This window comes from Geotrypetes seraphini, chromosome 11, assembly GCF_902459505.1.
Source record: "Geotrypetes seraphini chromosome 11, aGeoSer1.1, whole genome shotgun sequence".
Lineage (NCBI taxonomy): Eukaryota > Metazoa > Chordata > Amphibia > Gymnophiona > Dermophiidae > Geotrypetes > Geotrypetes seraphini.
In genome coordinates, this window is record NC_047094.1 from 133,026,561 (window position 1) to 133,052,099 (window position 25,539).

At 45.5% G+C, this 25,539-nt stretch overlaps 2 protein-coding genes across 13 annotated transcripts in view; both read left to right on the plus strand.

The window, feature by feature from the left end:
• The window catches only part of L3MBTL1 (L3MBTL histone methyl-lysine binding protein 1), a 64,472-nt gene extending 47,268 nt beyond the window's left edge, over nt 1-17,204 (plus strand). For 8 of the 12 annotated variants that reach the window (XM_033914203.1, XM_033914208.1, XM_033914201.1 and 5 more), the window contains 7 exons: nt 734-848; nt 1,414-1,513; nt 6,779-6,976; nt 8,838-8,887; nt 12,289-12,446; nt 14,073-14,135; nt 16,224-17,204. In XM_033914203.1, the coding sequence (XP_033770094.1) occupies nt 734-848; nt 1,414-1,513; nt 6,779-6,976; nt 8,838-8,887; nt 12,289-12,446; nt 14,073-14,135; nt 16,224-16,358 (819 nt within the window). In that variant the 3' untranslated portion in view covers nt 16,359-17,204. Of the gene's footprint in view, nt 1-733; nt 849-1,413; nt 1,514-6,778; nt 6,977-8,837; nt 8,888-12,288; nt 12,447-13,232; nt 13,463-14,072; nt 14,136-16,223 lie in introns of those variants that run through there. The other 4 variants (XM_033914204.1, XM_033914211.1, XM_033914206.1 and 1 more) reach the window with 4 other exon arrangements.
• An 8,224-nt stretch (nt 17,205-25,428) lies between these two features.
• The window catches only part of SGK2 (serum/glucocorticoid regulated kinase 2), a 42,986-nt gene continuing 42,875 nt past the window's right edge, over nt 25,429-25,539 (plus strand). The window contains exon 1 of the mRNA XM_033914765.1: nt 25,429-25,495. The gene's annotated coding sequence lies outside the window, so the exon portion shown is untranslated. The remainder of the gene's footprint in view (nt 25,496-25,539) is intronic.

A 25,539-nucleotide genomic window follows, 5' to 3' on the forward strand; every position in this document is an offset into this window, starting at 1 on the left:
CTCCATTGCATGCAAATAAATCTCATACATAGTCACTGTGGAAATTCAGAAGAACAGGCTGGGTTGTGGACCCTGAAGATTGGATTTATTGACCCCCGCTATAAAGGAAACTAGGTAAGCCTGCCATTGTCTGAAATGTGATTTGGAAGAAGCCAGCTTCTTTCATGCCTTCTGGCTCTGTCCAGCTGTCCAAGCTTTTTGGAAACAGGCTGGGGCCTACATTCGGAGGACTCTAGGACAGAACCTAGTGGTTTCCCCAGAGGCCTTTCTGTTGGGCTTCTTGGGCTCCTGCGGGATTCGAGGTAGAGGACCTAGACTCTAGGCCTGCTAATTTGTATGTCCTCAGACTGTCTCAGCTTCTTCTGGTTGTAAACCACATAGAATGTAATATAATGTAATGGTCCCCAAACCTTATTGTGGAGGCACTCCAGCCTGGCAGGTTTTCAGGATATCCACAATGAATATTCGTGAGATAACAGTCTCCATTGCATGCAAATCTTTCATGAATATTCATTGAGGATATCCTGAAAATCTGACCAGTTTGGGTGCCTCCAGAACCAGGTTTTGGAACTACTGGTATATACATGAACTTTCTGTTTTTGACCAATCAATAATTGAAAGAGGTGTGTGCAGGCTCAGTCTTTAGTACGGATCTTCCTCAGGGCTCAAAACATGTCATACTGCCAGACTCGGAGGTACAGTGAACCTGTGGAAATATTGCTTGTCTCTTTAGATCCACTTTGATGGCTGGAGTCACATCTATGATTTCTGGATTGATACAGATCATCCGGACATTCATCCTATGGGATGGTGTGCCAAAACTGGACATCCACTTCAACCCCCACTCCGTAAGTGCTGGCCCACTACCCATACGAGTTTATTCAGTGCACTCCCGACCAGTGGTATTAGTTTTCCAAAGCAACAATAGCAAAATTACTAAATGTCATAGGAGCCAAATCTATAGCTGCCAACGGGGAGGTTGCCTTGGAACTCATTTTCCCGTCCCCGCCCCAGTCCTGCAAGTTCCGTCCTCATCTGCACAAGCCTCAAACACTTGAAAATCATAAGTGTTCGAGGCTTGTGCGGTTAAGGCAGAGCTTACAGGAAAGGGACAGTGATAAAACTCGCGGGGACGGGCCAAGGAAATTGAGTTCCTTGGGGGGGACGAGGACACATTTGTCGCCGTGTCATTCTGTAACCCAGATAACGATTTGTAACAGCCATTTGATATCCTGATATTCAGCTCCGAATAGCCCAGTGCTGAATATCTGGGAACAACCTTAAACACCAAAGGTGGAGTTTAAATACCAGGGGCCTGATCTTTAAGCCCTGATTTTTGGACTTTAGGCCTAATGATTGTGCCCTGCTATGCACACAAGGAATTTATACTTGTACTTACTAATTCTGTTTTAGGGCCAAAAGAATCAACCGCCCCCAGTCAGGGGAGTTGTCCGTCGCTGGGCTGTAAGGGAATCACCCACACAAAGAGCTCTAAGTACAGCTTCCACCACAGGTGAGCATACCTTGTGATCACTTCCTGCAGAGACGACTGCCATACGATCACCTTTCCCCTCTTCCATTCAAAGCACATTGGCTACCTGTAAAATACAGAATGAGTTATAAAATCCTGAGGAACCAACCCTGATCCCTTATAGCCCATCCAAAACTCTTCGCAGAATTAGAGAATGACCCGGGGGAAAAAAAATCTGTCCCCGTCCCCGCTGTCTCCTTCACCGCCCCGTCCCCGCATCATCCACCCTTCCCTCTCACCGCCCTTCAGCGACCCAAGAATCTCCCTCCCTCCCCCTTACCTTCGCGGCGCTTTAGTAAAGAAACTTACTGAAGCCGGCGGAGACTGCCTGCCTGTGCCTGCAGTCACGTGTGTGTGGGCGGAAGCTTCTCCTCTGACACAACCGGAAGTTGCATCGGAGGAGAAGCTTCTGCCCACACAAAAGTGATTGCAGGCAGGCAGTCTTCACCGGCTTCAGTAAGTTTCTTTACTAAAGCGCCGCGAAGGTAAGGGGGAGGGAGATAGATTTGGCCGCAGGGAAGGAGGGAGGGAGGGGGGCTGCACGCCTTCCCTCCCTGAACTGCGGGGACAAGGACATTCACCACTCTACGGGGTGGTGGATGGACTTGTCCCTGTGTCCACAGTGAGCACTCCCTCCCCCCAGCGTTTCAGCGGGTTACCTACGACTAGCCGCGGGTAACTGCCACCATGTCATTCTCTACGCAGAATCTCCTTACTATACCATCCTTCAAGTTAATTAACACTATTGAAAGGTCACTTGGACACACAAAGTCAGAGGCGTGAAGAAAGTACAAGAAATTTTATTCACAGCATGCCGGGACTCTAGTGCAGTTAATAGCCTGCCTACTAGAGTGTCAGAAACAGGAAATACACGGACTTTTATGCCCTTTTTGCAAACTAATAGATGCAAAAACTACAATTTTCATTTCTTACTTCTATAACGTTCTACAATTATTATTGGTCCTAAGCCAGCACTTATGATAGGTTCAGGGGTACAACTTATAGTCCTATAGGAAACTAGCTCATTTCTCTGCTTATCTAAATCTTACACTTCTAAATGTTACATGTACAGAAGGGCAGGGCACATCATGGCTCAAACTCTTATCTATTTAGCTTACAATGTGGTAAGGCAGGGACATACATTTCAGGCAGATGAAGTCAATAGATTGTAAACTTTCTTCAGCTATGTAGACCAGAGCAATATTTTAAACAACAGTTAACCATTTCATGACCCTACACTATGAGATCTAATATTTTCGCAGTTATTGCACCTTCCCTCTGGAATTCTATACCTAATTACTTACGTGTAGAGCCCTCATTAACTCAATTCAAATCAAAACTAAAAACGTTCTTGATCCGGGATGCTTTTGGATAGTAACTGTCCTTTTAAGGACTAAACAATTCTTTCCCATTTGACCCCTATCTATTGGTTTTCCCTTTTCTGTTTTCTTTTCTCCAAAGATTGTAGCTCTTGCCCATCTCCCCTATGTTTGGTGTTCGTCTAGATCAGGGGTGGGCAACTCCGGTCCTCGAGGGCCAGAATCCAGTCGGGTTTTCAGGATTTCCCCAATGAATATGCATGAGATCTATGTGCATGCACTGCTTTCAATGCATATTCATTGGGGAAATCCTGAAAACCCCACCGGATTGCGGCCCTCGAGGACCGACATTGGACACCCCTGGATTAGGCGGTATGAGACATTTTAAATAGACTTGAAACTTGCCATTACACACCAACAGAAAATCCACTTCCTGCACAAATGAGTGTCCCTCGCCAGCAGGAAGGGGAGCAGTTATTTCCTGTACAGGTAAGTCCACCTCTTAGTAAGGGAGTGAAGACTTCTTGCACACACGAATGCCTTTCAGAAGTAGGAAGGCTTCTGCATCAGATTCAGCATTAAAAGCTGAATTTAGGGTTCAGGACCAAATTAGGGCGCGTATGAAGAAAGATTAAAAAAAATTGCGGCTGTACTCACTTGAGGAAAGAAGAGAACGGGGAGATACGATTGAAACATATAAGTACATCACAGGACGCATCGAGTCAGAAGATGATATCTTATGGCTCATGGGACCCTCGACCACCAGAGAGCATCCGCTGAAAATCAGGGGAGGGAAGTTTCATGGCAACCCCAGGAAGTACTTCTTCACCGAAAGAGTTGTGGATCATTGGAACAGACTCCCACTCCAGGTGATAAAGGCCAGCAGCGTGACGGATTTTAAGAGAAAATGGGATACTCACGTGGGATCTTTAAGGGAGTAAATTCAGGGGAGGGGATACTTGGAATGGGCAGACTTGGTGGGCTATAGCCCTTTTCTGCTGCTTTTTTCTATGTTTCTATGTAGCAAAAATTCCATTATTTTTTTTCAAGCCCATATTTGAAATAAGGTATGTTTAATTTCTTCCAAATTCTGGAAGGGAAAAAAAATTCCACTGTGCAAGCAAAAACTTCTGAAGAAAGTTCCAGGGTTTTTGCTTGATCCTTAAATTTATTTATTTATTTATGTTATAACATTTTATTGAAGAAATACAAAAAATGTATAATAAAATAGTCGTTACATTTAATTATTTATTTAAAACACTTGTAGCCCGCATATCAGCCATCTATGTGGATAACAATGATACAGACATAATTAAAACAAAACATTGCATACATAATAAAACAGAACATAGCAGATTATTAAAATAACAGCATACAATAAATAACTTACACATGTGCCTTAAAATAAAAAAGCCAGAGAAGAGCGACTAAAATGGTTAAGGGGCTGGAGGAGCTGCCGTACAGTGAAAGATTAGAGAAACTGGGCCTCTTCTCCCTCGAACAGAGAAGATTGAGAGGGGACATGATCGAAACATTCAAGGTACTGAAGGGGATAGACTTAGTAGATAAAGACAGGTTGTTCACCCTCTCCAAGGTAGGGAGAACGAGAGGGCACTCTCTAAAGTTGAAAGGGGATAGATTCCGTACGAACGTAAGGAAGTTCTTCTTCACCCAGAGAGTGGTGGAAAACTGGAACGCTCTTCCGGAGGCTGTCATAGGGGAAAACACCCTCCAGGGACTCAAGACAAAGTTAGACAAGTTCCTGCTGAACCAGAACGTACGCAGGTAAGGCTAGACTCAGATAGGGGACTGGTCTTTGACCTAAGGGCTGCCGCAGGAGTGGACTGCTGGGACTGATGGACCACTGGTCTGACCCAGCAGCGGTAATTTTTATGTTCTTAAGATTGCAAAGTAACCAAATTTGAAAAGGCAAGTTGAACAAAAATAGGTTTTCAAACTTTTCCGAAATGCCAAAAAAATCAGAGGTCCCCTGATACCTTTCACACTAGTTTTTGTTCCTAGATTTTTTTTTCATGTGGATGTTTTTCTTTCTTAGAAATGCAGAAATTGAAATGATTGAGCTAAAGGTGAGCTGTTTGAAAACTATCCCCCCTTTTTATTAAGCCGCAGTAGAGGTTTCTATTGCGGCCTGGAGTGCTGAATGCTCCAGCCCTGCTCCGACACTTATAGAATTCCTCTGAGCATCGGAGTAGCGTCGGAGCTTTTAGTGTGCTCTGGGTTGCTGTAAAAACTTCTATCGTGGCTTAGTAAAAAGGGGGTATATAAGTAAACTGACTTGCAGCTTCTTACGCTTCTCAGTTTTCAGACTACTACCCACTTTGGTGTAAAGTTTCTGACACTTTTTACCTGCACCAGATTTCATGTGGAAAATGCACGTTTACTCTCCTTTTTGAAACTTTCCCCAGGCACAAAGTACCCCAAGGACTTTTACACTAGTAGAATTTTTATGGAATACAGTATAATATGATATAAATTTGAAGATAAAATAGCGATCTGTGAGAATGCCTTCCCCCTAAATGGCTAAGAGTAGATCTGGTTTGGAACACTGCACACATTTTTAACTTCAGAACTGTTTTCATACGGTGAGTTTACCTGGATTAATTGCTATTTATATACATAGACGGCTTTGAAAATTACTACTCTGAACCTTTAATAAATAATGAATTTTGAATCTGAGCCCAGCAGGGGGCAGCACTTGTCCATGCATCAGACAAATAATTTTCAACAGCTCACCGGAGTACAAATCACTTAGGGCCCCTTTTAGTAAGCTGCGCAAGAGATTTTTAGCGTAAAGCGGCCCAGTAAACGCTCCAACGCTCATAAAGTTCCTATGAGTGTCGGAAACTTACCTTGCCGGCATGCACTAAGAACCTCTAGCGCTGCTTGACAAAAGGGGGCCCTTACTACTTTGCAATTGATTTTCAGAGAGAAAGGGCATGGTTTTATTGTTAGCAAACTAATCCCCCCTTTTACAAAGCCATGCTAGCGGGTGGGGGAGGGATGCCACGCACCCTCGCTATGCCACTGCCTGCAAGATTGGTGTTTTCTTCCACATGTGGCAGGGAGAATGCAAAACGGTGAGGCTTTATGGGAGAAAGAGTGCTGAGGTTCATTCTGCTGCCCAATATCTCTCCTTATACACCTTTCCGTTCCTCAGATAAGCCGCTCTTAGCTCTACCCTTCTCCTCTACTGCCAATTCTAGGCTTCATTCCTTTCATCTAGCTGCCCCCTATGCCTGGAATAAATTACCCAAGTTTGTCCGCCAAGCTCCTTCCCTTGTTTAAAAGCAGACTGAAAACCCACCTTTTTGATATAGCCTTCAATCCTTAACCCTACTCCTCTGATGTCATACTGCCTCATTCCAGCAATAAGAGCCAACCTCATCAGTGATGTCACAATGGCTTGGTTGTCCTGTATTCCCCTCTGCCCTCCAGCCCAGCCAGCAGATTAACTGTTCCCTTAACTGTATCCATGACATCCCGTTTGTCTGTCTCGTCTGTTTAGATTGTAAGCTCTTTGGAGCAGGGACTGTCTTCTTTTTGACTGTGTACAGTGATGTGTTATGTCTGGTAACACTATAGAAATAATTAACAGTAGTATTAGTAGTATGTGGCATATTTAAAAACCTCAACTAAACAAGGAAAATTAAGTAATGTCCAATAAATGAATATCAAATGCAAATACCTAAAAGCAGGGCTAGCCTTAAACCTAGTAGCACCCTATACAGATGAGAGACAATGGGTTGCCTCGAGTGTGCATGAGAGCTTGGAGCTCTGCAGTGCCCCCTACAGATTTCCAAATTGCTGCTTCTGCCCTCCAGCAGTTCTAATGTAAGTTGCAGCCTCTGAAGTTAACATTTGGCATTGTGTCTACCTTATTCTCCCTACCCCCCTCTCCTGCTTGCAGAAAATGCCCCACCCCAGGCTGTGACGGCTCAGGGCACGTAACCGGGAGGTTCACAGCCCATCACTGCCTCTCGGGCTGCCCGTTGGCAGAGAAAAACCAGGGCCGGTTGAAGGCTGACCTCTCAGACACTGAACCCTCACTCCGCAAGCGTAACCTGATCGCCTTCTCTCAGCGGAAAAAGTCACGACACCATGGAAGGTAACACTAGAAAGATGCCGTGTCAGAGCATCTGTAGTTCACATATGGGAGGAGGGGGGTTCACCTTTCTCAACATGTGCCAGAAGGGTTTAGGATGGGAGCTGCAGAAAATGTTTAGTGTCTATCAATTAAAACATTACTACAGACACAATTGAGAGCACTGCAGTATCTTAGCACCTGAATTTGGATTTTTATTATGTATTTTAATATGGTCCTAGTATCATGGGAATCCGGCTTCTGGCATTACTGAAAATTCCTGCAAGGGCACTGCTGTAGCTCCATCTATGAACTTGTATTCCTGTAAGAACATCAGTTTAGTTCCTGATGAATTTCACTTATCCACTCCTAGTCCCAACCCTTAGGAGATCTGCAGATCAAACCATCCATCCCTATGATCTAGCACAGATTATATGAGTATGAAAGAAAGGAGATGGCCAGAAAACATCTTGTCCTGCGATCATGAGTTAAATTGGGTTTCATGACTGGCAGAACAGATCAGTACACTTCTCCCTCTGGCCCGCGAATATGGAAAATCACAGATAACTTTTAGGGCCGACTCTGACTCCCCACCCCCCACCCCCTTTCTGCGTCCCGGACGCTCCTGCCCCGTGCAGAGCTGTCATCAAAAATGGCTGCCGTGAGTTTCCGTTGTCTTGTGAGACCATGGGAACTCACGGCAGCCATTATTGATGACAGCTCTGCACAGGGGCAGGAGCGTAGAAAGATCGCTCCTGCCCCGTGTCACCGCTAGGCCACCAGGTAAGGTCTAGGGAGGTCCGGGACGCAGTGATGGATCAGATTCAGCCTTTAAAAAAAATAGGAGGCACAAAATCGCGAATAGCCGAATTCATGAGTTCTAAACCCGCGGATTCAGAGGGAGAAGTGTAGATTAGAGGTCTGCACGGGGATCGCGGGAATCCCGCGTTTCCCTCGGGGATCCCGTGGGAATCCCCCCTAACCCACGGGACTCCCAAGGGGACCCCCGTCTGGCCCTCGGGGACCACCCTTTAGCCAACGGAACTCCCACGGGGATGGAAGGCTTTGGAAGCAGGGTTCATCCATATAATATAATCCATATAATATAATCCATATAATATAATCCATATAATATAATGGACACGTCAGCCTTAGTAAAAGAGAAGGTTTATAAGTTAATTACCTGAACAGAAAACAAAAAAAGGGTTCCACAAGGAAAACAGCAGCGCAAACACAAAAGAAGCTGTGGAATTGATGATCCTGCCAGAAGTAATTGCTGCTTTTTATGGGGACGGGCGGAGATGGAGGTAATTCCTTGCGGGGACGGGTGGGGACGGAGAGGATCCTGGCGGGGACGGGTGGGGACGGAGAGGATCCTGGCGGGGACAGGCGGGGACAGAGAGGATCCTGACGGGGACGGGTGGGGACGGAGAGGATCCTGACGGGGACGGGTGGGGACGGAGAGGATCCTGGCGGGGACAGGCGGGGACGGAGAGGATCCTGACGGGGACGGGTGGGGACGGAGAGGATCCTGGCGGGGACAGGCGGGGACGGAGAGGATCCTGACGGGGACAGGCGGGGACGGAGAGGATCCTGACGGGGACAGGCGGGGACGGAGAGGATCCTGACGGGGACGGGTGGGGACGGAGAGGATCCTGGCGGGGACGGGTGGGGATGGGTGGGATTTCTGTCCCCTGCGCAACTCTCTAGTGTAGATCCTTCAGCCTGCTTCTGTTGTCTCTCGGGTTCAGTTCAGTCTTTGCTTTTTGGGAAGCCGTTCTGACCAGGCAATCTGTATCAAGGAGAGGTTTTCATAAAGAAGTCCCCCTCGGAGAATGTAAAGCTGCCCTATTTTGATTTGAACTTCTTTCTCTTGCCTCGGCAGGATTGGGCGGCCACCAAAGTATCGGAAAATTCAGCAAGAAGACTTTCACAGTAAGCGACACATTTCTTTACATTTAGAAAGTAAAGTTTATCAGTTGTTCATTTTAAGCATATTTCTGGCACATGGGGTAGAGGTGTAATTCAATAAGGAGCTGCCGAAATTGAAATGGAAAGAGTGTACATAAATCCCAGTATTCTGATTATTTATATATACGAGCATATTTGGGCACACACCCATGTAAATGACCTTTTTCGGTCTATGTAGTACTCTGTAAGTTGGTGCATACAGAGATTAGAAGATTGGGGTAACAGTGTTGGAGGATCTTAAGGCCGTTGGGCAGACTGGATGGACCATTCGGGTCTTTATCTGCCGTCATCTACTATGTTACTATGTGAAGCAATGTACCCAGAAGGATGCTAGGCTGCATAGAGAGGCAGATCTAGTAGAAGACAGAAGGTGTTAATGCCTTTTTACGAGTGCGCCCTCGCCCAAGGAACTCCATCTAGTACGGCAACTGTGGATCCCAGAAGTTGAAGCTAATCCCATGCCGAAGGAGCCGGCCGCTCTAGAAGGGAAGAAATCTGGGCACACCTTCTGCCTACAGGCTTCTGGTAGATAGATGCGGCCCTCCACCGTTTTGAAAAGGACTGCCATGATGGTGTCGCATGGCTCTTCCCGAAGTTGGCAATCCAGCCCAGGACCTCCAGCACCTGGAGTACCTGCTCCTCCGAGTGCCATCCCTCGGTCAGTGCGGGAGGTCTGATCAGCCAGCCGTCCAAGCAAGGGTGAACGTGGAGACCTGGCAGATAAGCCACCACTACCGCCGACACCCTGGTGAAGATCCGGAGTGCTGTCGCCAGCCCAAAGGGCAGGGCCGAGAACTGGCAATGCAGTTCCAGAACATGACAACGCAAAAATTTGCGGTGGACCAGGAAAATGGGAATGTGCAAGTCCGCCTGTGCGAGATCCAGAGAGGCAAGAAACTCTCCTGGGGCCACTGCTGCAATGACCGAAAACACGGTCTCCATTCGGAAACGGGGAATCTTGAGAGCCACATTCATGGGCTGAAGATCCAGAATAGACCTCCAATATTCTGAGCTTTTCTTTGGCACGATAAAGTTTATGGAGTAACTGCCTGAGCACGAGAGGTCGGGCAGAACATAGAAACATAGAAATAGACGGCAGATAAGGGCCACGGCCCATCTAGTCTGCCCACCCCAATGACCCTCCCCTACCTTTCTCTGTGAATAGATCCCACATGTCTATCCCATTTGGCCTTAAAATCAGGCACACTGCTGGCCTCAATAACCTGAAGTGGAAGATTATTCCAGCGATCAACCACCCTTTCAGTGAAAAAGAATTTCCTGGTGTCCCCGTGCAGTTTCCCATCCCTGATTTTCCACGGATGCCCCCTTGTTGTCGCGGGACCCTTGAAAAAGAAGATATCTTCTTTCATCTCGATGCGGCCCGTGAGATACTTGAATGTCTCGATCATGTCACCCCTCTCTCTGCGTTCCTCGAGTGAGTACAGCTGTAACTTATCCAGCCGTTCCTCGTATGGGAGATCCTTGAGTCCCGAGACCATCCGGGTGGCCATTCTCTGGACCGACTCCAGTCTCAGCACATCCTTACGGTAATGCGGCCTCCAGAATTGCACACAGTATTCCAGGTGGGGCCTCACCATGGATCTATACAATGGCATAATGACTTCAGGCTTACGGCTGATGAAACTCCTGCGTGTGCAACCTATGATTTGCCTTGCCTTGGATGAAGCTTGCTCCACTTGATTGGCAGTCTTCATGTTCTCACTGACGATCACCCCTAAGTCTCGTTCTGCTTCAGTTCTTGTCAGGATCTCGCCATTAAGGGTGTAAGTCTTGCATGGATTTTGGCTGCCCAGGTGCATGACTTTGCATTTTTTGGCATTGAAGCTGAGTTGCCAGGACCTAGATCACTAGAGTTTGAATATCCAGCAAGCGCTGAATGATGGCTTAAACCCTAAGCGCTTTGCCTGGGCGACCTGAAGTAGAGTCCACGAACTAATCTGTCAGAGGTTGAGCAAATTCCAGCTTGTAGCCCAACCAAATAATGCACAAGATCTGTCTGAAGAGGAGTATCCCTCAGCCTGGTGCCATTGTGCCTCTTCAACAGGGGAAGCAGAATTGGAGGTGGAAGGGTGGGAACACCTGTAGCCATTATACCGTCAACAGTAGACATTGCACTTACAGTCCCGATGCTCTGGAAGCTGGCCCCGAAGCTCTGTGCTCGGCTGAAGGGCCTTGAGCTTCTGCGCATGCTCAAGGCTTGCTGGACTCCCTTCGAGAATCGCAGAGAGGGCAGGAGTCAGCAGCCCAGCACAGAGTGCCAGTGTGGGTTTCCAGAGCATCGGGACTATAAGTGCAATGTTGGTCTGGGGCAGGGGCGAGTGGGTAGTGGAGAACACGGAGTGCCAGTCATTGTGGGGGAGGAGGGAGAAGAGATAGCAGTGTCGGTCATCGGGAGGGGTGGAAAATAGCAGTGTTGGTCATCGGGTGCGAAGGGGAGGGGAGGGTGAAAAAAAAGCACCATAATCGAAAGGAGGATCAAATATAAACTGAGACCCCCCCGTATTTGGGCCATGTTTTTGGCCCAAAAATCTCGGTTTAATGTACTGTGTGTTCATTTTTATTAGCATTAACATGGTAATGTGCTTTAGTGAATCTAACCCAAAGTTTGCAACTGAGGCCAAATTCACCAAAATTTGCCCCTTTCTCTTTGAGCACATGACCCAGACCCTTGTCCACACACTCTCCTAACCCTCACGCTTAGACTACTGCGATTACTTCTAACAGGTCTCCCACTGAATGGCCTTACAATCGGTGCAAAACTCAGCCGCATGACTTATCTACTGACAACCTCGCTACACTGACCTTATCCCTCTACTCAGATCACTCCATGGTTTCCCTATCCATCTCGGCATACAGTTCAAACTCCTATTACTAACCTACAAGTGTGTCCATGCCGCAGCCCCTCAATATCTCTCCTCTCTTACCTCCCCGAAAACTCTGTTCCTCAGATAACCTCCATTGCCAATTCCAGACTTCGTTCCTTTAATCGAGCTGCCCCCATGCCTGGAATAAACTACCCGAGATCGTTTGTCACACCCTTTCCCTTCCCTTGTTTAAAAGCAGACTGAAAACCCACCTTTTTGATTTAGCCTTCAGTCCATAGCCCACTGCCCACCACCCTAGCCTGTTTTGTCTGTTTAGATTGTAAGCTCTTTCAAGCAGGGACCATTTCCTTTGTGACTCTGTACAGCTCTGCTTATGTGTGGTACACTCTAGAAATAATTAATAGTCGTAGTGGTAAGGTGACAGGGAGCATCGGTGAATGAAGCAGCACTGAGGGACTGCATAAGAGAATGAGAACAAAGTGTTTCTAATCTGGCTCAAACTGTGATTTTCATCTGCAGCCATTTCCTCCGAGAGCATGCACCAGTCTCTCTTTATGTCAGCCTTATCTGCCCATCCCGATCGCTCCCTGTCCCTCTGCTGGGAGCAGCACTGCAAACTCCTTCCAGGCGTTGCTGGCATCACGGCAGCAGCCGTGGCCAAGTGGACCACTGAAGAGGTAAGCAAAGATACCAAGAGCAGGGTAGGACCGGAAGAAACCCAGCAGGTTAAATAGTCTGTCTCCTGGCCTTGAGAACTTTGTCACCCAGTCAGACATTTCCTCTCATCTTCCCTCATTCGTTTGTGTCAGTGATGACATTAAGGGACTTTTAAGCTGTGGTCCCTTTAGAGATGTGTCATAATTAATATTACAAGTAATACTTATGCATATTTAATTTCTTATATACTACCTACAGGCCCAAAGGTTATCAAAGCAGTGTACATTCAGGTACATTAGGTAATTTTCAGGTCCCTGAAGGGCTCACAATTTAAGTATATATCTGATACAATAGAGGATTAAGTGCCTTGCCCAAGGTCACAAAAAGCTGCAGTGGGATGTGGACTGGGATTCTCTGGTTCTCAGCCTACCGCAATAACCATTAGGTGGTTCCTCTGCTCCATTATGTTTTTATCATTTTAAATGTTTTCCATCCAAGAAACGGGCCTTGAGCACAAAGGAAGTCGAACCACTAGCTGGTGCCCTGGTCCATACTTGGAACCCACGGGAATACATACAGAAGATACAATGGGGAATCTGACTTGGATTCTACTTGAGGGAGGATTCCCTGTATTTTGTTTCCCCAGCAGAGGTTAAGTGCTCCTTTGCTTCCCCTTCTCAGCTGCCAAAGGTTTGAAAGATCTCTGACTTACCACCTGGGTAGTTTGACTGAAGAGGGTAGGCCACCTTGGTTATTCTTTCTTGGCAGATTTTAGCTATTGTTAACCTTTTTTTTATTTTGGCTAGGATCAGATGTAAGGTCTAAACTATGAAATGAGGATGGTGCCTTCTTGGCTTGTTGGCTGAGGTGGATTCTTTTAAGAATATGACTGGTTGACATTCTCCCACCTGTCACTACTCGGGACACGGAACATTGCGGATCCTTGCCACACTGCAAGGAGTAAGCCTTCCCTTGCAAAAATAACATCACCCTGTACTCCACTTCCCCAAAGGATTGTCTCCAGTACCCTTGTTGCCTGAGTAAGTTGGATGGCTAATTCTCCGAGGGGACTTTGGCCACAGGTTAGCAGCGTACAGCAGGTATTATTTCTCCCAAGGCTTCAGTGTGTCATTTCCAGCGGTGCACGAAAGTTCACCTCCCGAGCTCCTACCACTGAGGAAAAGCACAACAGTCTTGAAGTTTCAATCGCGCGGGTCCACTGGAAGTCCTACAGGACTTGTCTGCCCTACGCAATTGAACCTGTGAGATTGTTGTTAGCCTCCTCCATCCCCACCAGTAGGAAAAGAGGCAGCAGACTCCTTCATACTATAGAGGGAATGGTGGTCAGTCAGTGGCCTGCTCAGGCTCTGTCTCGTATCGAAGTCTCCTGCTCTTTCAGGCTTTGACAGTGCTCCTGTGCTCTTTGATTTTCCCGAGGCTTCTTCATCCAGAAATTCTCATTTTCGTTCTTTGTTGTTTTTTTTCTTCTGTCCCCACTGAAACCACTTGTAATCATTTAGATTCATAGCCAAAAAGTTCCCTTGTTTCTAAAGAATAGGATTTTTTTTTTTTTTTTTTTAATTGAAATGCCTTCTGTTTGTGCCATTGCTGTAGGGTTTACAATTTTCTTCTGTTAATTTTTTCAGGTCTTCAGCTTTGTTCAGAACTTGACGGGTTGTGAGGATCAAGCCAGACTGTTCAAGGATGAGGTGTGGAGAGGGGGGAGGGGGTCCTGAGAAGGGTCCTGAGATTTCAAAAGGACAAGCCGCAGCAACCTGCGCTCTTCCATCTAAAAGTCCGCCCCCCAGCCCCATCATTCCCATGCTGACTTCCATAAAACTGTATATTCGGTCTGTCACATTTCTTGCAACCCGATTCCCGCTGTTTCACCATTGCAAATATACCATAATCCAGCCCTTCAGTATGTGTTTTTCCAGGCCTAGTTTCTTGTGCGTGCTGATCCTTGAATCCTTGCTTTCACGTTCTGGGTTCCTGCACATTATTAGGGTTGCATCTGACTGAAAATCACTCCTGCTGTTTTGGACGTATTGTAGCTGTTTTAAACAGAATAACTGGAACCATTTTGTGGACAGAGCCTCTGTTTTAATTGCCATCTCTGCTCAATCGTGGCAGGACAGATTTGAACCTTACTGAGGGAGGTTAATTTGTTTTCAGCGAAAGATATAAGGATTCTTTCTGAAATAGAAGGCTCACTGTGAGATCATATATTCAATATCTTTCTATAAAATGTAATATTATTTAACTTAATAATGTGTAAGTGAAGGTCCTCGGTATTCACAACTCATTTACAGGAAGCTCCTGTTTCCCGAGCTGTAAGCTGCATAAAACCCACAAGGGTAACTTAAGCGTGAAACATCCTTGGACCCTATCAAGTGTGTGCCATACTCAAAGCAACAGTGAACATCAAACTAATAATAATAATAATATCACTCCAAGTGTGCTCTCTCATATGATTGTAAGTGTCTTAGTATCAAAGTCAATGGGAGGTCCAACTTCCTGGAAAATCTCCCCTTATCATCAAACAGATAAGCTTATGTACTTCATATAATGAAGGGTGGACTTATCTCCGTTAAATGTCCATACTAAGCTGGATAGTCAAAAGCTCTACAGTAGAGAATGACACGGTGACAAAATTCGTCACCGTTCCCGTCCCCGCGGATAACCGCGGGAAATAATCCCATGTCATTTTCTAGTGTCTATTTCAGCCTCAGTCCTTCTACACCAGCATTCTTCAGAGCAAAGCTTGCGGGTCAGTGGTTGTGGCCATTCATACTCTGATTCTTATGTGAGCCAAGGATAATGAAGCCATTGTGACATCACTGATGTGATTGGCTCTTAGGCACTGGTGGAATGAGGCATTATGACATCACAATATCTGCTCTGGAGACCAGAGACTGTCATTCTTCAGTGTCTGTTTCAACCTCAGTCCTTCTACACCAGCATTCTTCAAAGCAAAGCTTGCGGGTCAGTGGTTGTGGCCATTCATACTCTGATTCTTCTCTCTCTCCTTAAAGAATGACATGAAGATGGTTTCCCGCGGTTATCCGCGGAGACGGGAACGGTGAAGAATTTTGTCACCGTGTCATTCTCTACTCTACAGAGCTCCGTTATGCAGGACCAAACCTCCTTCCCCAGGAGTAGTCGCACTGAGAGATATCAGGATGCTGAGAAGAGTGGCTTGCAGGGTGAATCTCAGATTGAAACAGGAGTTTCCTGTAAATGAGTTGTGAATACTGAAGCCCTTCACTTGCACAGTTTAATAATACACTTCTCCCTCCATATTCGCGGTTTCAGCAATCGCGGTTTCAATTATTCACGGTTTTTAGCTTGCTGGCTCCTCCCCCCCAAATGACATCAGCTTGCATAGAGAAGTCGCCGATTCCAAGCGTTTACAGCGAAAATCGCCAATTCCCGGCACTTTCTTCACCGTGTTTTGCCTCTCCTTCAGGAACAGGCCAGGTCTCCCACCATGTTATTCACGGTTTCGCCATATTCACGATGGTTTTTAATAGAAAACAGCAGATAATATATGAAAAAGTGATTCACGTTTTTTCTGTATTTGCGGTTCTGTTAATCCCCTATCACAGCGAATACGGAGGGAGAAGTGTATTTAATTTTATAGAAAGATGTTGAATATATGATCTCCCCTTGAGCCTTCTATTTCAGAAAGAATCCTTCTATCTTTCACAGTTTCAGATATTCTTTCTCTGTTGGGTTCGGGGTTGGTTGAAAGTATTTGTTTTCAGTGACACTTGTCTGCCTTTTCTTCCCTGCAGATGATCGACGGAGAGGCTTTTCTCTTACTGACGCAAGCTGATATTGTGAAGATCCTCAGCGTGAAGCTGGGCCCAGCCCTCAAGATCTACAACGCCATCCTTATGTTTAAAAATGCAGACGACACCTTGAAATGACAGCGGCAGGGATTTTGCCAGCTCTTGGCACCGACGTGCCAATGACAACATTTCCTTTGGGGTGAAACAGAGAAAAAGCAGCAGCTGTTAAAATCCCAAGCACTTACCAGCTCCTGCTTTTCCGTCCGATGTCTCTGTTTCTTGCCCCACCCCCCCTCCTTTGCCATACTCACCCCAGCATTGCTCTCTGCTTTTGTTCTCCTCTCTTTGGAAGAAACTCTATCTTTCGGGATAGTTACAAGAGTGCCGTGGCATGTACATGACAGAAGTTTGGTTGAGAGGAAGCTTTTCTTGTGTGCCTAACCTTTGATTGCAAATCTGGTTAATTTAGTCTGTCTTTGATACTAACACAATTCAGGTTCTTTGACGCCAATCCCAGGGGGCAGCTGAGACTTTTGGCCCCAATTTTCCCAAAATGCTTTGAGGTGAGATGGGAAAAATTTAGGCTGGGCAGATGGAGGTCTGTTAGCAGGTCAGGAATAGACAGAGGTCTTTGGTCTGACTGAAAGTTTTGCTCTTGTAGAGCTGCAAAAGTGTCATATTATTAAGTAAGAAAGAGCCGCATTCTGGAAATCACCAGCTAAACCATTCCTCTGCAAAGCTTTAGAGTTCAGTTTAATATTTTAACTTCTTATTTAATTTGCATCTCTCCCCTCTATGAATCTTCCCTTTGCATACATCTCCATGGGTCATCATGAGAAGGTGCATAAGTTGGTTTATATAATGACTGAAACTTATCATTTCTATAGCGCTGTACATTAAACATGTAAGAGATAATCCCTGCTCAGTAGAGCTTACCATCTAATTAAAACAGAGAAACAGGACAAATAGGGGTTAGGCAATTTCTCACAGAGGGAATGATAAAACAGACATGGGTATTAATGGGTAATAATGGCTTATGGACTTCTCTTTTAAGAAGTGATCCAAAGCTGTTTTAAACCCTGCTAAGCTAACTGCTATCACCACATTCTCCGGCAATGAATTCCAGAGTTTTATTATATGTTGAGTGAAGAAATAATTTCTCGTATTTGTTTTAAATCTACTACTTAGTAACTTCAATACATGCCTTCTAGTCCTAATCTCCTAGTAATAGAGAAGATATTGAAGTCTCCCAAGTGCGTATATTGAGTAGAACATGCATAGCAAAGGAGCCTTTTTTTTTTTTCAAAGCTGCGGTAAGCACTACCATGTGCTTATTGCAGCAAAAGAAATAGTTTTCCGTGGGATGTGCTGAGACATCCTGTGGTAATTGGGGAGGGGAGAGATGTGCAGCTACCCAGGCACTAAAAAATAAATTGGGAAAATTAGCACAAAGCTATTAATATGAAAAAAATAGTATGGTATTAATGGCCTCAGTGCATGGAAACGACCCACCTAAGGGCGCTATTTACCGCTGTTTGGTAAAGAGCCCCTAAGTGATCACGACTGTTAACCAGAATTCCGATGCTGTAGTTTCATCCTTTAAAGCCCCTGGACCGTGCATTTCTTTCTGCAACAGTTGCTTTTTTCTTTCCTTACTGAAAATAGACACGAGTGCCCCCGTGCAGGTATCAGCTACGAGGCATAGTGTAGTGAAGCCCATGTGAGCTGTGCGTGCATGAACAGGTGAAAATTGGGCTCCGAGTCCATTTCCCATGAAGATATAGTATCGGTTTTCAATAAGTGTTCCCGTTCTTGAATTGTAATAAGACACCATGAAGCATATTCTTTCAAAAATATTTTAACCAAAAAGTTTCCTCTTCTCTTTTGGCATCAGTACCTAAACTTTTTCACATCTCAAATTGAACTGGAGAGTTGTGATATGCCATGCTGTCTGGTATTTCTATATTTCTATAGTGCTACCAGACGCACGCAGCGCTGTACAGAGTCACAATGAAGAAGACAGCCCCTGCTCCAAAGAGCTTACAATCTAAACAGACAAGACAGACAAACAGGATGTCATGGTTACAGTTAAGGGGAATGGTGAATCTGCTGGCTGGGTTGGAGGTCAGAGGGGAGTACAGGACAATGAAGCCATTGTGACATCACTGATGAAGTTGGCTCTTATTGGTGGAATGAGGCATTATGACATCACAATCTCAGCTCTGGTTCCCAAAGACAAACTCTTCACTATTATGAATTATTTCTATAGCACTACCAGACAGCACTGTACAGAGTCACAAAGTCCCTGCTCCAAAGAGCTTACAATCTAAACAGACAAGACAAACAGGATATTGTGGATACAGTTAAGGGGAACGGTGAATCTGCTGGCTGGGTTGGTAGGCAATGGGGAGTAGCGTTATGGATTGAAGGCTATATCAAAAAGGTGGGCTTTCGGTCTGCTTTTAAACAAGGGAAGGGGCTTGGCGGACAAACCCAGGTAATTTATTGCAGGCATAGATGAAAGGAACAAAGTCTGGAATTGGCAGTGGAGGAGAAGGGTAACGCTAAGAGTGACTTATCCGAGGAACGGAGTTCTCTGGGAGGTATATAAGGAGAGAGAAATGAGAGACATTGAGGGGCAGCAGAATGAACCCACTTGTAGGTCAGCAACAGGAGCTTGAATTGTATGCCATGGCGGATAGGAAGCCAGTGAAGTGACTTAAGGAGAGGGCTGGCATGAGTGTAGCGAGAACAAAGCATTTTGAGTTGCTATAAGAAGGTGCTCTGGCAGTCGGAGCCTTGGCAGAAATGTTATGTCCCTAGTTTTGTGCACAACACTGCCTGTTTATTGTTTTGCAGACGGAGAGGAGACTTGTACCAGTGTGTGACATCCTGCATACAGTGCAGTTAGTGGTCTCCTCGATGGAGGGTGATTATTATTCAGGGTGGCTGCTCCAAGGCTGAAAAGTGATTTCTCTATGTTTCTTTTCGCTTTTGTGCCAGAGAGCGGGCAGGACTGGATTTATGATCGCAGCATTCATAGACAGAGGAATAAGCAGGTCCTCCTTGGAGCTCGGGCAGCGGGCATTAGTGGTATGGGAGTCCGCCTCTGTGATGGGCAAGCAGCAGGCCGTCCCAGGATTTTTCTGACATCTTAAGACTTTGGTGTCCAAGCATGTGCCTTAAGTTTCCAGTTTCTGCGGGTTGGATCACAGAGCGTGTAACTGGAACCATTGTTGTTCCATGAGTAGTCTGGTGGCTGGTTCTGAGGTTTCAGGGCATCCGAGGTAGGGAGGGAGTTGGCTCTGTACCAAGAGTAGATTAGATTCCGATATATTTTTATTAATTTGAAATATGAACAACATTTACGCATAAGTAGCAGCGTTTACAAGAGTAAAAACTTCAAAATAACAAATGCTTCTGATGTAATACTGTACTACAAATCTGTAAGCTCCCTTACTCCCAACTTATTCTCATCTCTTCCCTCCTCAAAGTGTCCAAAAACAAATTCAAGAAAAAAATAGATCGGCCAGGATTTCCTCCATCAGCCCAAATTTAATGACGGATGCTTGCTCATACTTCAGCTCTGTGTTCATCGAAAGCGTCTAACCCGCTCTCATGACAGGGGAGCCAATTTCGAGCGGTTTGTATGAGCTTCCGTAAAGGTGTTACAATGCAGAGCTAGCGTTTTCCGAGATGGCTTTCAATACAGACACATTTATAGCATAATCAATCATCCTGCATAAATGTATGTATATATGGATCCACTGATGATGATAAATAGGCCTGCAGGCTCACGAAGATAACTATATATGTATAATCTATTCCTGTGAGGCCCATTCCTCCCTCAGCTCTAGGAATGTACAAATATTAGCATACACTGATTCTTCTAAACCACCTCATGAATTTGGAGGCGTTTTCTTGTCCATACATTCAATTTTTCAAGATATAGAAGATGCCACTCCACAAGTCCAAGGCTTTCTTGGCTGCTTTCACTGCGTGTGCCACATGAATATGCATGAGAGAGATTTGCATACAACGGAAGTGACAGGTATGCAAATCTCTCTCGTGCATATTCATTACGGATATCTTGAAAACCCGACTGGCTGGGAGGTCCCCAGGACAGGGTTGAGAACCACTGTTTATAGGGTCTGGTTGCTGCTACATTTTCAAAACAAAACCGAATCGAATGTCATTCATTTAATTGGGAACAAAACAGGACATTTCAATAGCATCTTATTTTCAGTGACCTGGTATTTACAATGGCTTAGTGAGGCTGAGCTGCACTCGCAGCTCTAGGAAACCCAGGTTTTGAGTTGGATGTACATATCTTGAAAGAACTTGGGAAAGAAAGATACCAAACATGTTAAAAACGTGATCGGTTCCAATGCTTTTACCGTGGCAGAAGCTTCTTTCCACCTAGACTCATGGTTTATTTTTCATTTGCTTGCAGTTGGGGGTGGAATATTTGCACCATTATCTGTCCATGAAGAATGTACTTGGTGAGGTTGGGGTTGTTTTTTTGGTTTTTTTTTTGAGGGGGGGGGGAGAGGTGTTTCAATACAACTTTACTTCCCAAGTATTACAGAGATTGAACAAGGAAATCAGTTTCTGGTGTGATGTATTTGTCCATGTTTTTCACTGATACAGTAAATAAATGTGAACACTGGTTTATGCAAACATTGTTCATTGCTTATCTTTTAAATTTTCAATAGTTTCTTCGTGTCATTCTTTTGGACTGGAGAGGATGGTCAAAATCAGCGAGGAGGGTAAGAATTGAGGGGACTGTGTGTATGAGAAAGGAGATATGGAGAAGGGGGTCTTTAGAGAGAGGATCCGGTTAGGAGGGGGAATGAGATAGGGGATCCTCCTACCTCTTTTCCTTCCATAGTCCTGCGTCCCCCACCCTTCTTCCATTTTCCTTTCCTCTCTGACCCTGATTTCAGATCATTGCTTCACCTCCACGCATTTTAAAACCTGCATCATCTCCGCCTACCTCCCCCCAATTCCTGGGCTTCCACCCACACTTAGCCCCCTTTATTTTCTGCACCAGTCCCCACCTGTGAAAAAGTCTGAACGTTACCCAAATGTATAAAGGTCAGACAATTCTATTTTTATTTATTTAAAAAATAAAAATCTAAATATGCACGTTTATATAGATACATCGCAAGAACTTTGCTACAGAATTCTCTAATGCTCACTACAGAATTAAGCCCTGAGCTGCTGCATGAATGAAGGCTTTGGCCACAATGCAGTTATGTGGTAAGAGCAGATAGCGTAGCTGGTTTTAAAAAGGTTTGGACAAGTTCCTGGAGGAAAAGTCCATAGTCTGTTATTGAGAAAGACTTGGGGGAAGCCACTGCTTACCCTGGATCGGTAGCATGGAATATTGCTACTCCTTGGGTTTTGGCCAGGTACTAGGGACCTAGATTGGCCACCATGAGAACGGGCTACTGGGCTTGCTGGACCATTGGTCTGACCCAGTAAGGCTTCTTATGTTCTTATTTTACTGTGCTAAGTACACAAGAAAAAAAAAACACACTCTCAACTGCTGCCCACCACCGTGTAGAAGGTCTCTAGATCAGATATCCAGTTCTCAGATCAGCTGTGAAAGCAGCACTTATATCTCAAGTTTCAAGTTTATTAACTTTTTAATATACCGACCATCAACAGGTATCTGGCCGGTTTACAATAAAATTATAAAAAGAGAAAAGAATCATAAATATAAAAAGCAGATGGGTGAACATCAAAAACATAACTTGACTAACATGAAAGTGAGGATAAGAGGGAAAGGAGGGGAAAAGTTACATGTTTTGGAGAAGAATGGGGGAAAACATATTGGATAGGGTCGCTTTTTTAAAGCGGTTGGTTAAATAAATTGGAACCAGCGGAGTGAAGGAGAGAAGGAAAAGAAAGAAAAAAAAAACAAAGAAGGGAAATAGAGAAGAAAAGAAAAGGAAGGTAGCTTTAAGGACAGGCGAAAGTGTCACAAAATAAGAACGTCTTCAAGTTAGTCTTGAATTTATCTAGATGTTGTTCTTCTCTAAGTTGTTGTGGTAGGGCATTCCCTGCAGAGGAAGGGATTGTACTGGTTATGGTCATGGTGTGGGAGTCAAGCTCAAGACCAATCCAGCTGTAGATCCAAAGCCAGACAAGAAAATAGCAGAGGAGACAAAGAGATACTCTATGGCAGGGCTGCCCAAGTCCGGTCCTCGAGATCTACTGGCAGGCCAGGTTTTCAGGATATCCACAATGACTATGCATGAGAGAGATTTGCATGCACTGCTTTCTTGGTATGCATGTCCATTGTGGATATCCTGAAAACCTGGCCTGCCAGTAGATCTCGAGGACCGGACTTGGGCAGCCCTGCCTTTGGCGTTCAAACAAGTGGATTTATGAATGCCAAACAGTCGACTTGATATGATTCGTGTTTCGGCTGCTTGGCGCTGCCTCAGAAGACTGAATATAAATAACCACCATATGGAAAACACCAAAATCACAGATTTTCATGTAGAGCTTATTTATTTTCCTATGATAACAGCTTCCATCGGTATTTCAGACTCCTGAGGCAGGCTTAGTGGCCAAAACACGAATTGTCTTGAGTCAACCTTTTGTATTAGTAAATCAACTTGTTTGAACGCCATAGAGTGTATGATTCTTCATCTCCATTGTGCGGGAGTCATCGAGGGCAGAGGGAAACCTTTTTGGCCTAGCGATGAAAGAAAGCCATCTCCAGCTCTGCCTCCAAGCTTTCCAGTTGCTGAAAGTGAGTTGGAACTCCTCCATTCTGCTCTCTAAGGTGGGAATCTAGATGGGTGGATTAAGGCAGTGGCTCCCAACCCTGTCCTGGAGGACCACCAGCCAGTCAGGTTTTCAGGATAGTCTTAATGAATATGCATGGAACAGATTTGCATACCTGTCATTCCATTACATGCAAATCTCTCTCATGCATATTCGCGGAACAGATTTGCATACCTGTCACTCCATTACTTGCAAATCTCTCTCATGCATATTCGTGGAACAGATTTGCATACCTGTCACTCCATTACTTGCAAATCTCTCTCATGCATATTTGTGGAACAGATTTGCATACCTGTCACTCCATTACTTGCAAATCTCTCTCATGCATATTCGTGGAACAGATTTGCATACCTGTCACTCCATTACTTGCAAATCTCTCTCATGCATATTCGTGGAACAGATTTGCATACCTGTCACTCCATTACTTGCAAATCTCTCTCATGCATATTTGTGGAACAGATTTGCATACCTGTCACTCCATTACTTGCAAATCTCTCTCATGCATATTTGTGGAACAGATTTGCATACCTGTCACTCCATTACTTGCAAATCTCTCTCATGCATATTCATTAAGGCTATCCTGAAAACCTGACTGGCTGATGGTCCTCCAGGACAGGGTTGGGAACCACTGGATTAAGGGCCAGTGTAATGTTTTCAGCATGGTGGAATGTGAAATGAGAGAGGGGGGGGGGAAGTACGCTGCTGCCCGCACCATAGGTCATGGTACCGCATCTTAGCCAGATTCTGATTGTGCTGGATAGAAAGACGTCGCAATCAAATAAAAACCCAAGTTATCAAGACAAAAGCTAACGGTCACATGTCCAGCATAGGTAGTTGCGCTGGAACCCTCTGCTGGCGTTCCTGCCAGTGGCAAGTGGGGTGATATTACACTTTGTTGCTAGAGTGAGGCAAACTGCAAGCTCTAATTATCAGACAGGTTATATGGTATATAGTAGTGTTATTGCCTTGGGTTTGTTCTTTGTTGTATTACATTTATTAACAAATCAAATGCAAAGATTGTAAGTCCTCCCGGGACAGGAAAATACATCTCGTACCTGGGAAAGGGTAAAACGCGGACCTGACGGACCCCACGGATCTAAATCCGCACGTTCCAGTACCTGGGAAGGGGTAAAACGCGGACCTGACGGACCCCACGGATCTAAATCCGCACGTTCCAGTACCTGGGAAGGGGTAAAACGCGGACCTGACGGACCCCACGGATCTAAATCCGCACGTTCCCGTACCTGGGAAGGGGTAAAACGCGGACCTGACGGACCTCGCGGATCTAAACCCGCACATTCTCATACCTGGGAAGGGGTAAAATGCGGATCTCATGGACCTCGCGGATCTAAACCCGCACGTCCTTAAAAATCTGAGGTCCGTGCCGCTTGTAGTTACTTTCTGGCTCTGACAGACCTCGGTGACAATTTAGCGCTGACGGATCCGTCCAGCATAGGGAGGGGAAAGTATTAGGATCCGTCAGCGCTACAATGTCACCGAGGTCTGTCGGAGCCAGAGACTAGTGCTAGTGCTGGAGCGGCTCCAAAACGAATCCTTTAAACTGGTTTCCTGCAGCCCCAGTAAATCGGCTCTGACAGACCTCTATGACATTGTAGCGCTGACGGATCCTAATACTTTTCCCTCCCTATGCTGAGATGGATCCGTCAGCGCTAAATTGTCACCGAGGTCTGTCAGAGCCAGAAACTAACTACAGGCGGCACGGACCTCAGATTTTTAAGGACGTGCGGGTTTAGATCCGCCAGGTCCGTGAGGTCTGCGTTTTACCCCTTCCCCCTGTACCTGAATGCATCTCACGGTCTGTGTCTGTGTATGGCCGTTTGGTGGAGGATGGGCAGGGGAGGGCTTCAATGGCTGGGAGGGTGTAGATGGGCTGGAGTAAGTCTTAACAGAGATTTCGGCAGTTGGAACCCAAGCACAGTACCGGGTAAAGCTTTGGATTCTCGCCCAGAAATAGCTAAGAAGAAAAAAAAAAAAAAATTTAAATTGAATCAGGTTGGGCAGACTGGATGGACCATTCGGGGTCTTTATCTGCCGTCATCTACTATGTTACTATGTTACCTGAACTACTGAGAAAGGCCAAAGCTATCTCCAAAAACCCCTTCCTGTGAGAAGAAAGGATGGCAAGAAATAGGTCTGGATGTTGTTTAAAATTCACCCCCAGCACCAATATAACCCTTTGCTTGGGCAATGCCAGTCTGGAACACCCCCCTTCCTAACAAATAAACCAGCTAATGATTTACTTTCCTGCTATAAGCCACTCCTTGAGACTATTCATTTGACCTTCAGACCGACTCTCCCCACAGAACAAGTACATAAACAAGTGCTGAAGGGAGAGGGGAGGGATCGGAGGGGATAATAGGAGCCTTTATATACTAAGAGCAGCGGCTGCGCTGGATCAGTGCAAACATCTCTCCAGTTAGTCCTTCGGCAGGTTTTTCTTCTCTCCCATGCAGGTAAAACTTCTACAATCTCTGGCTTCTGGGCTGGTTTGTTTTTG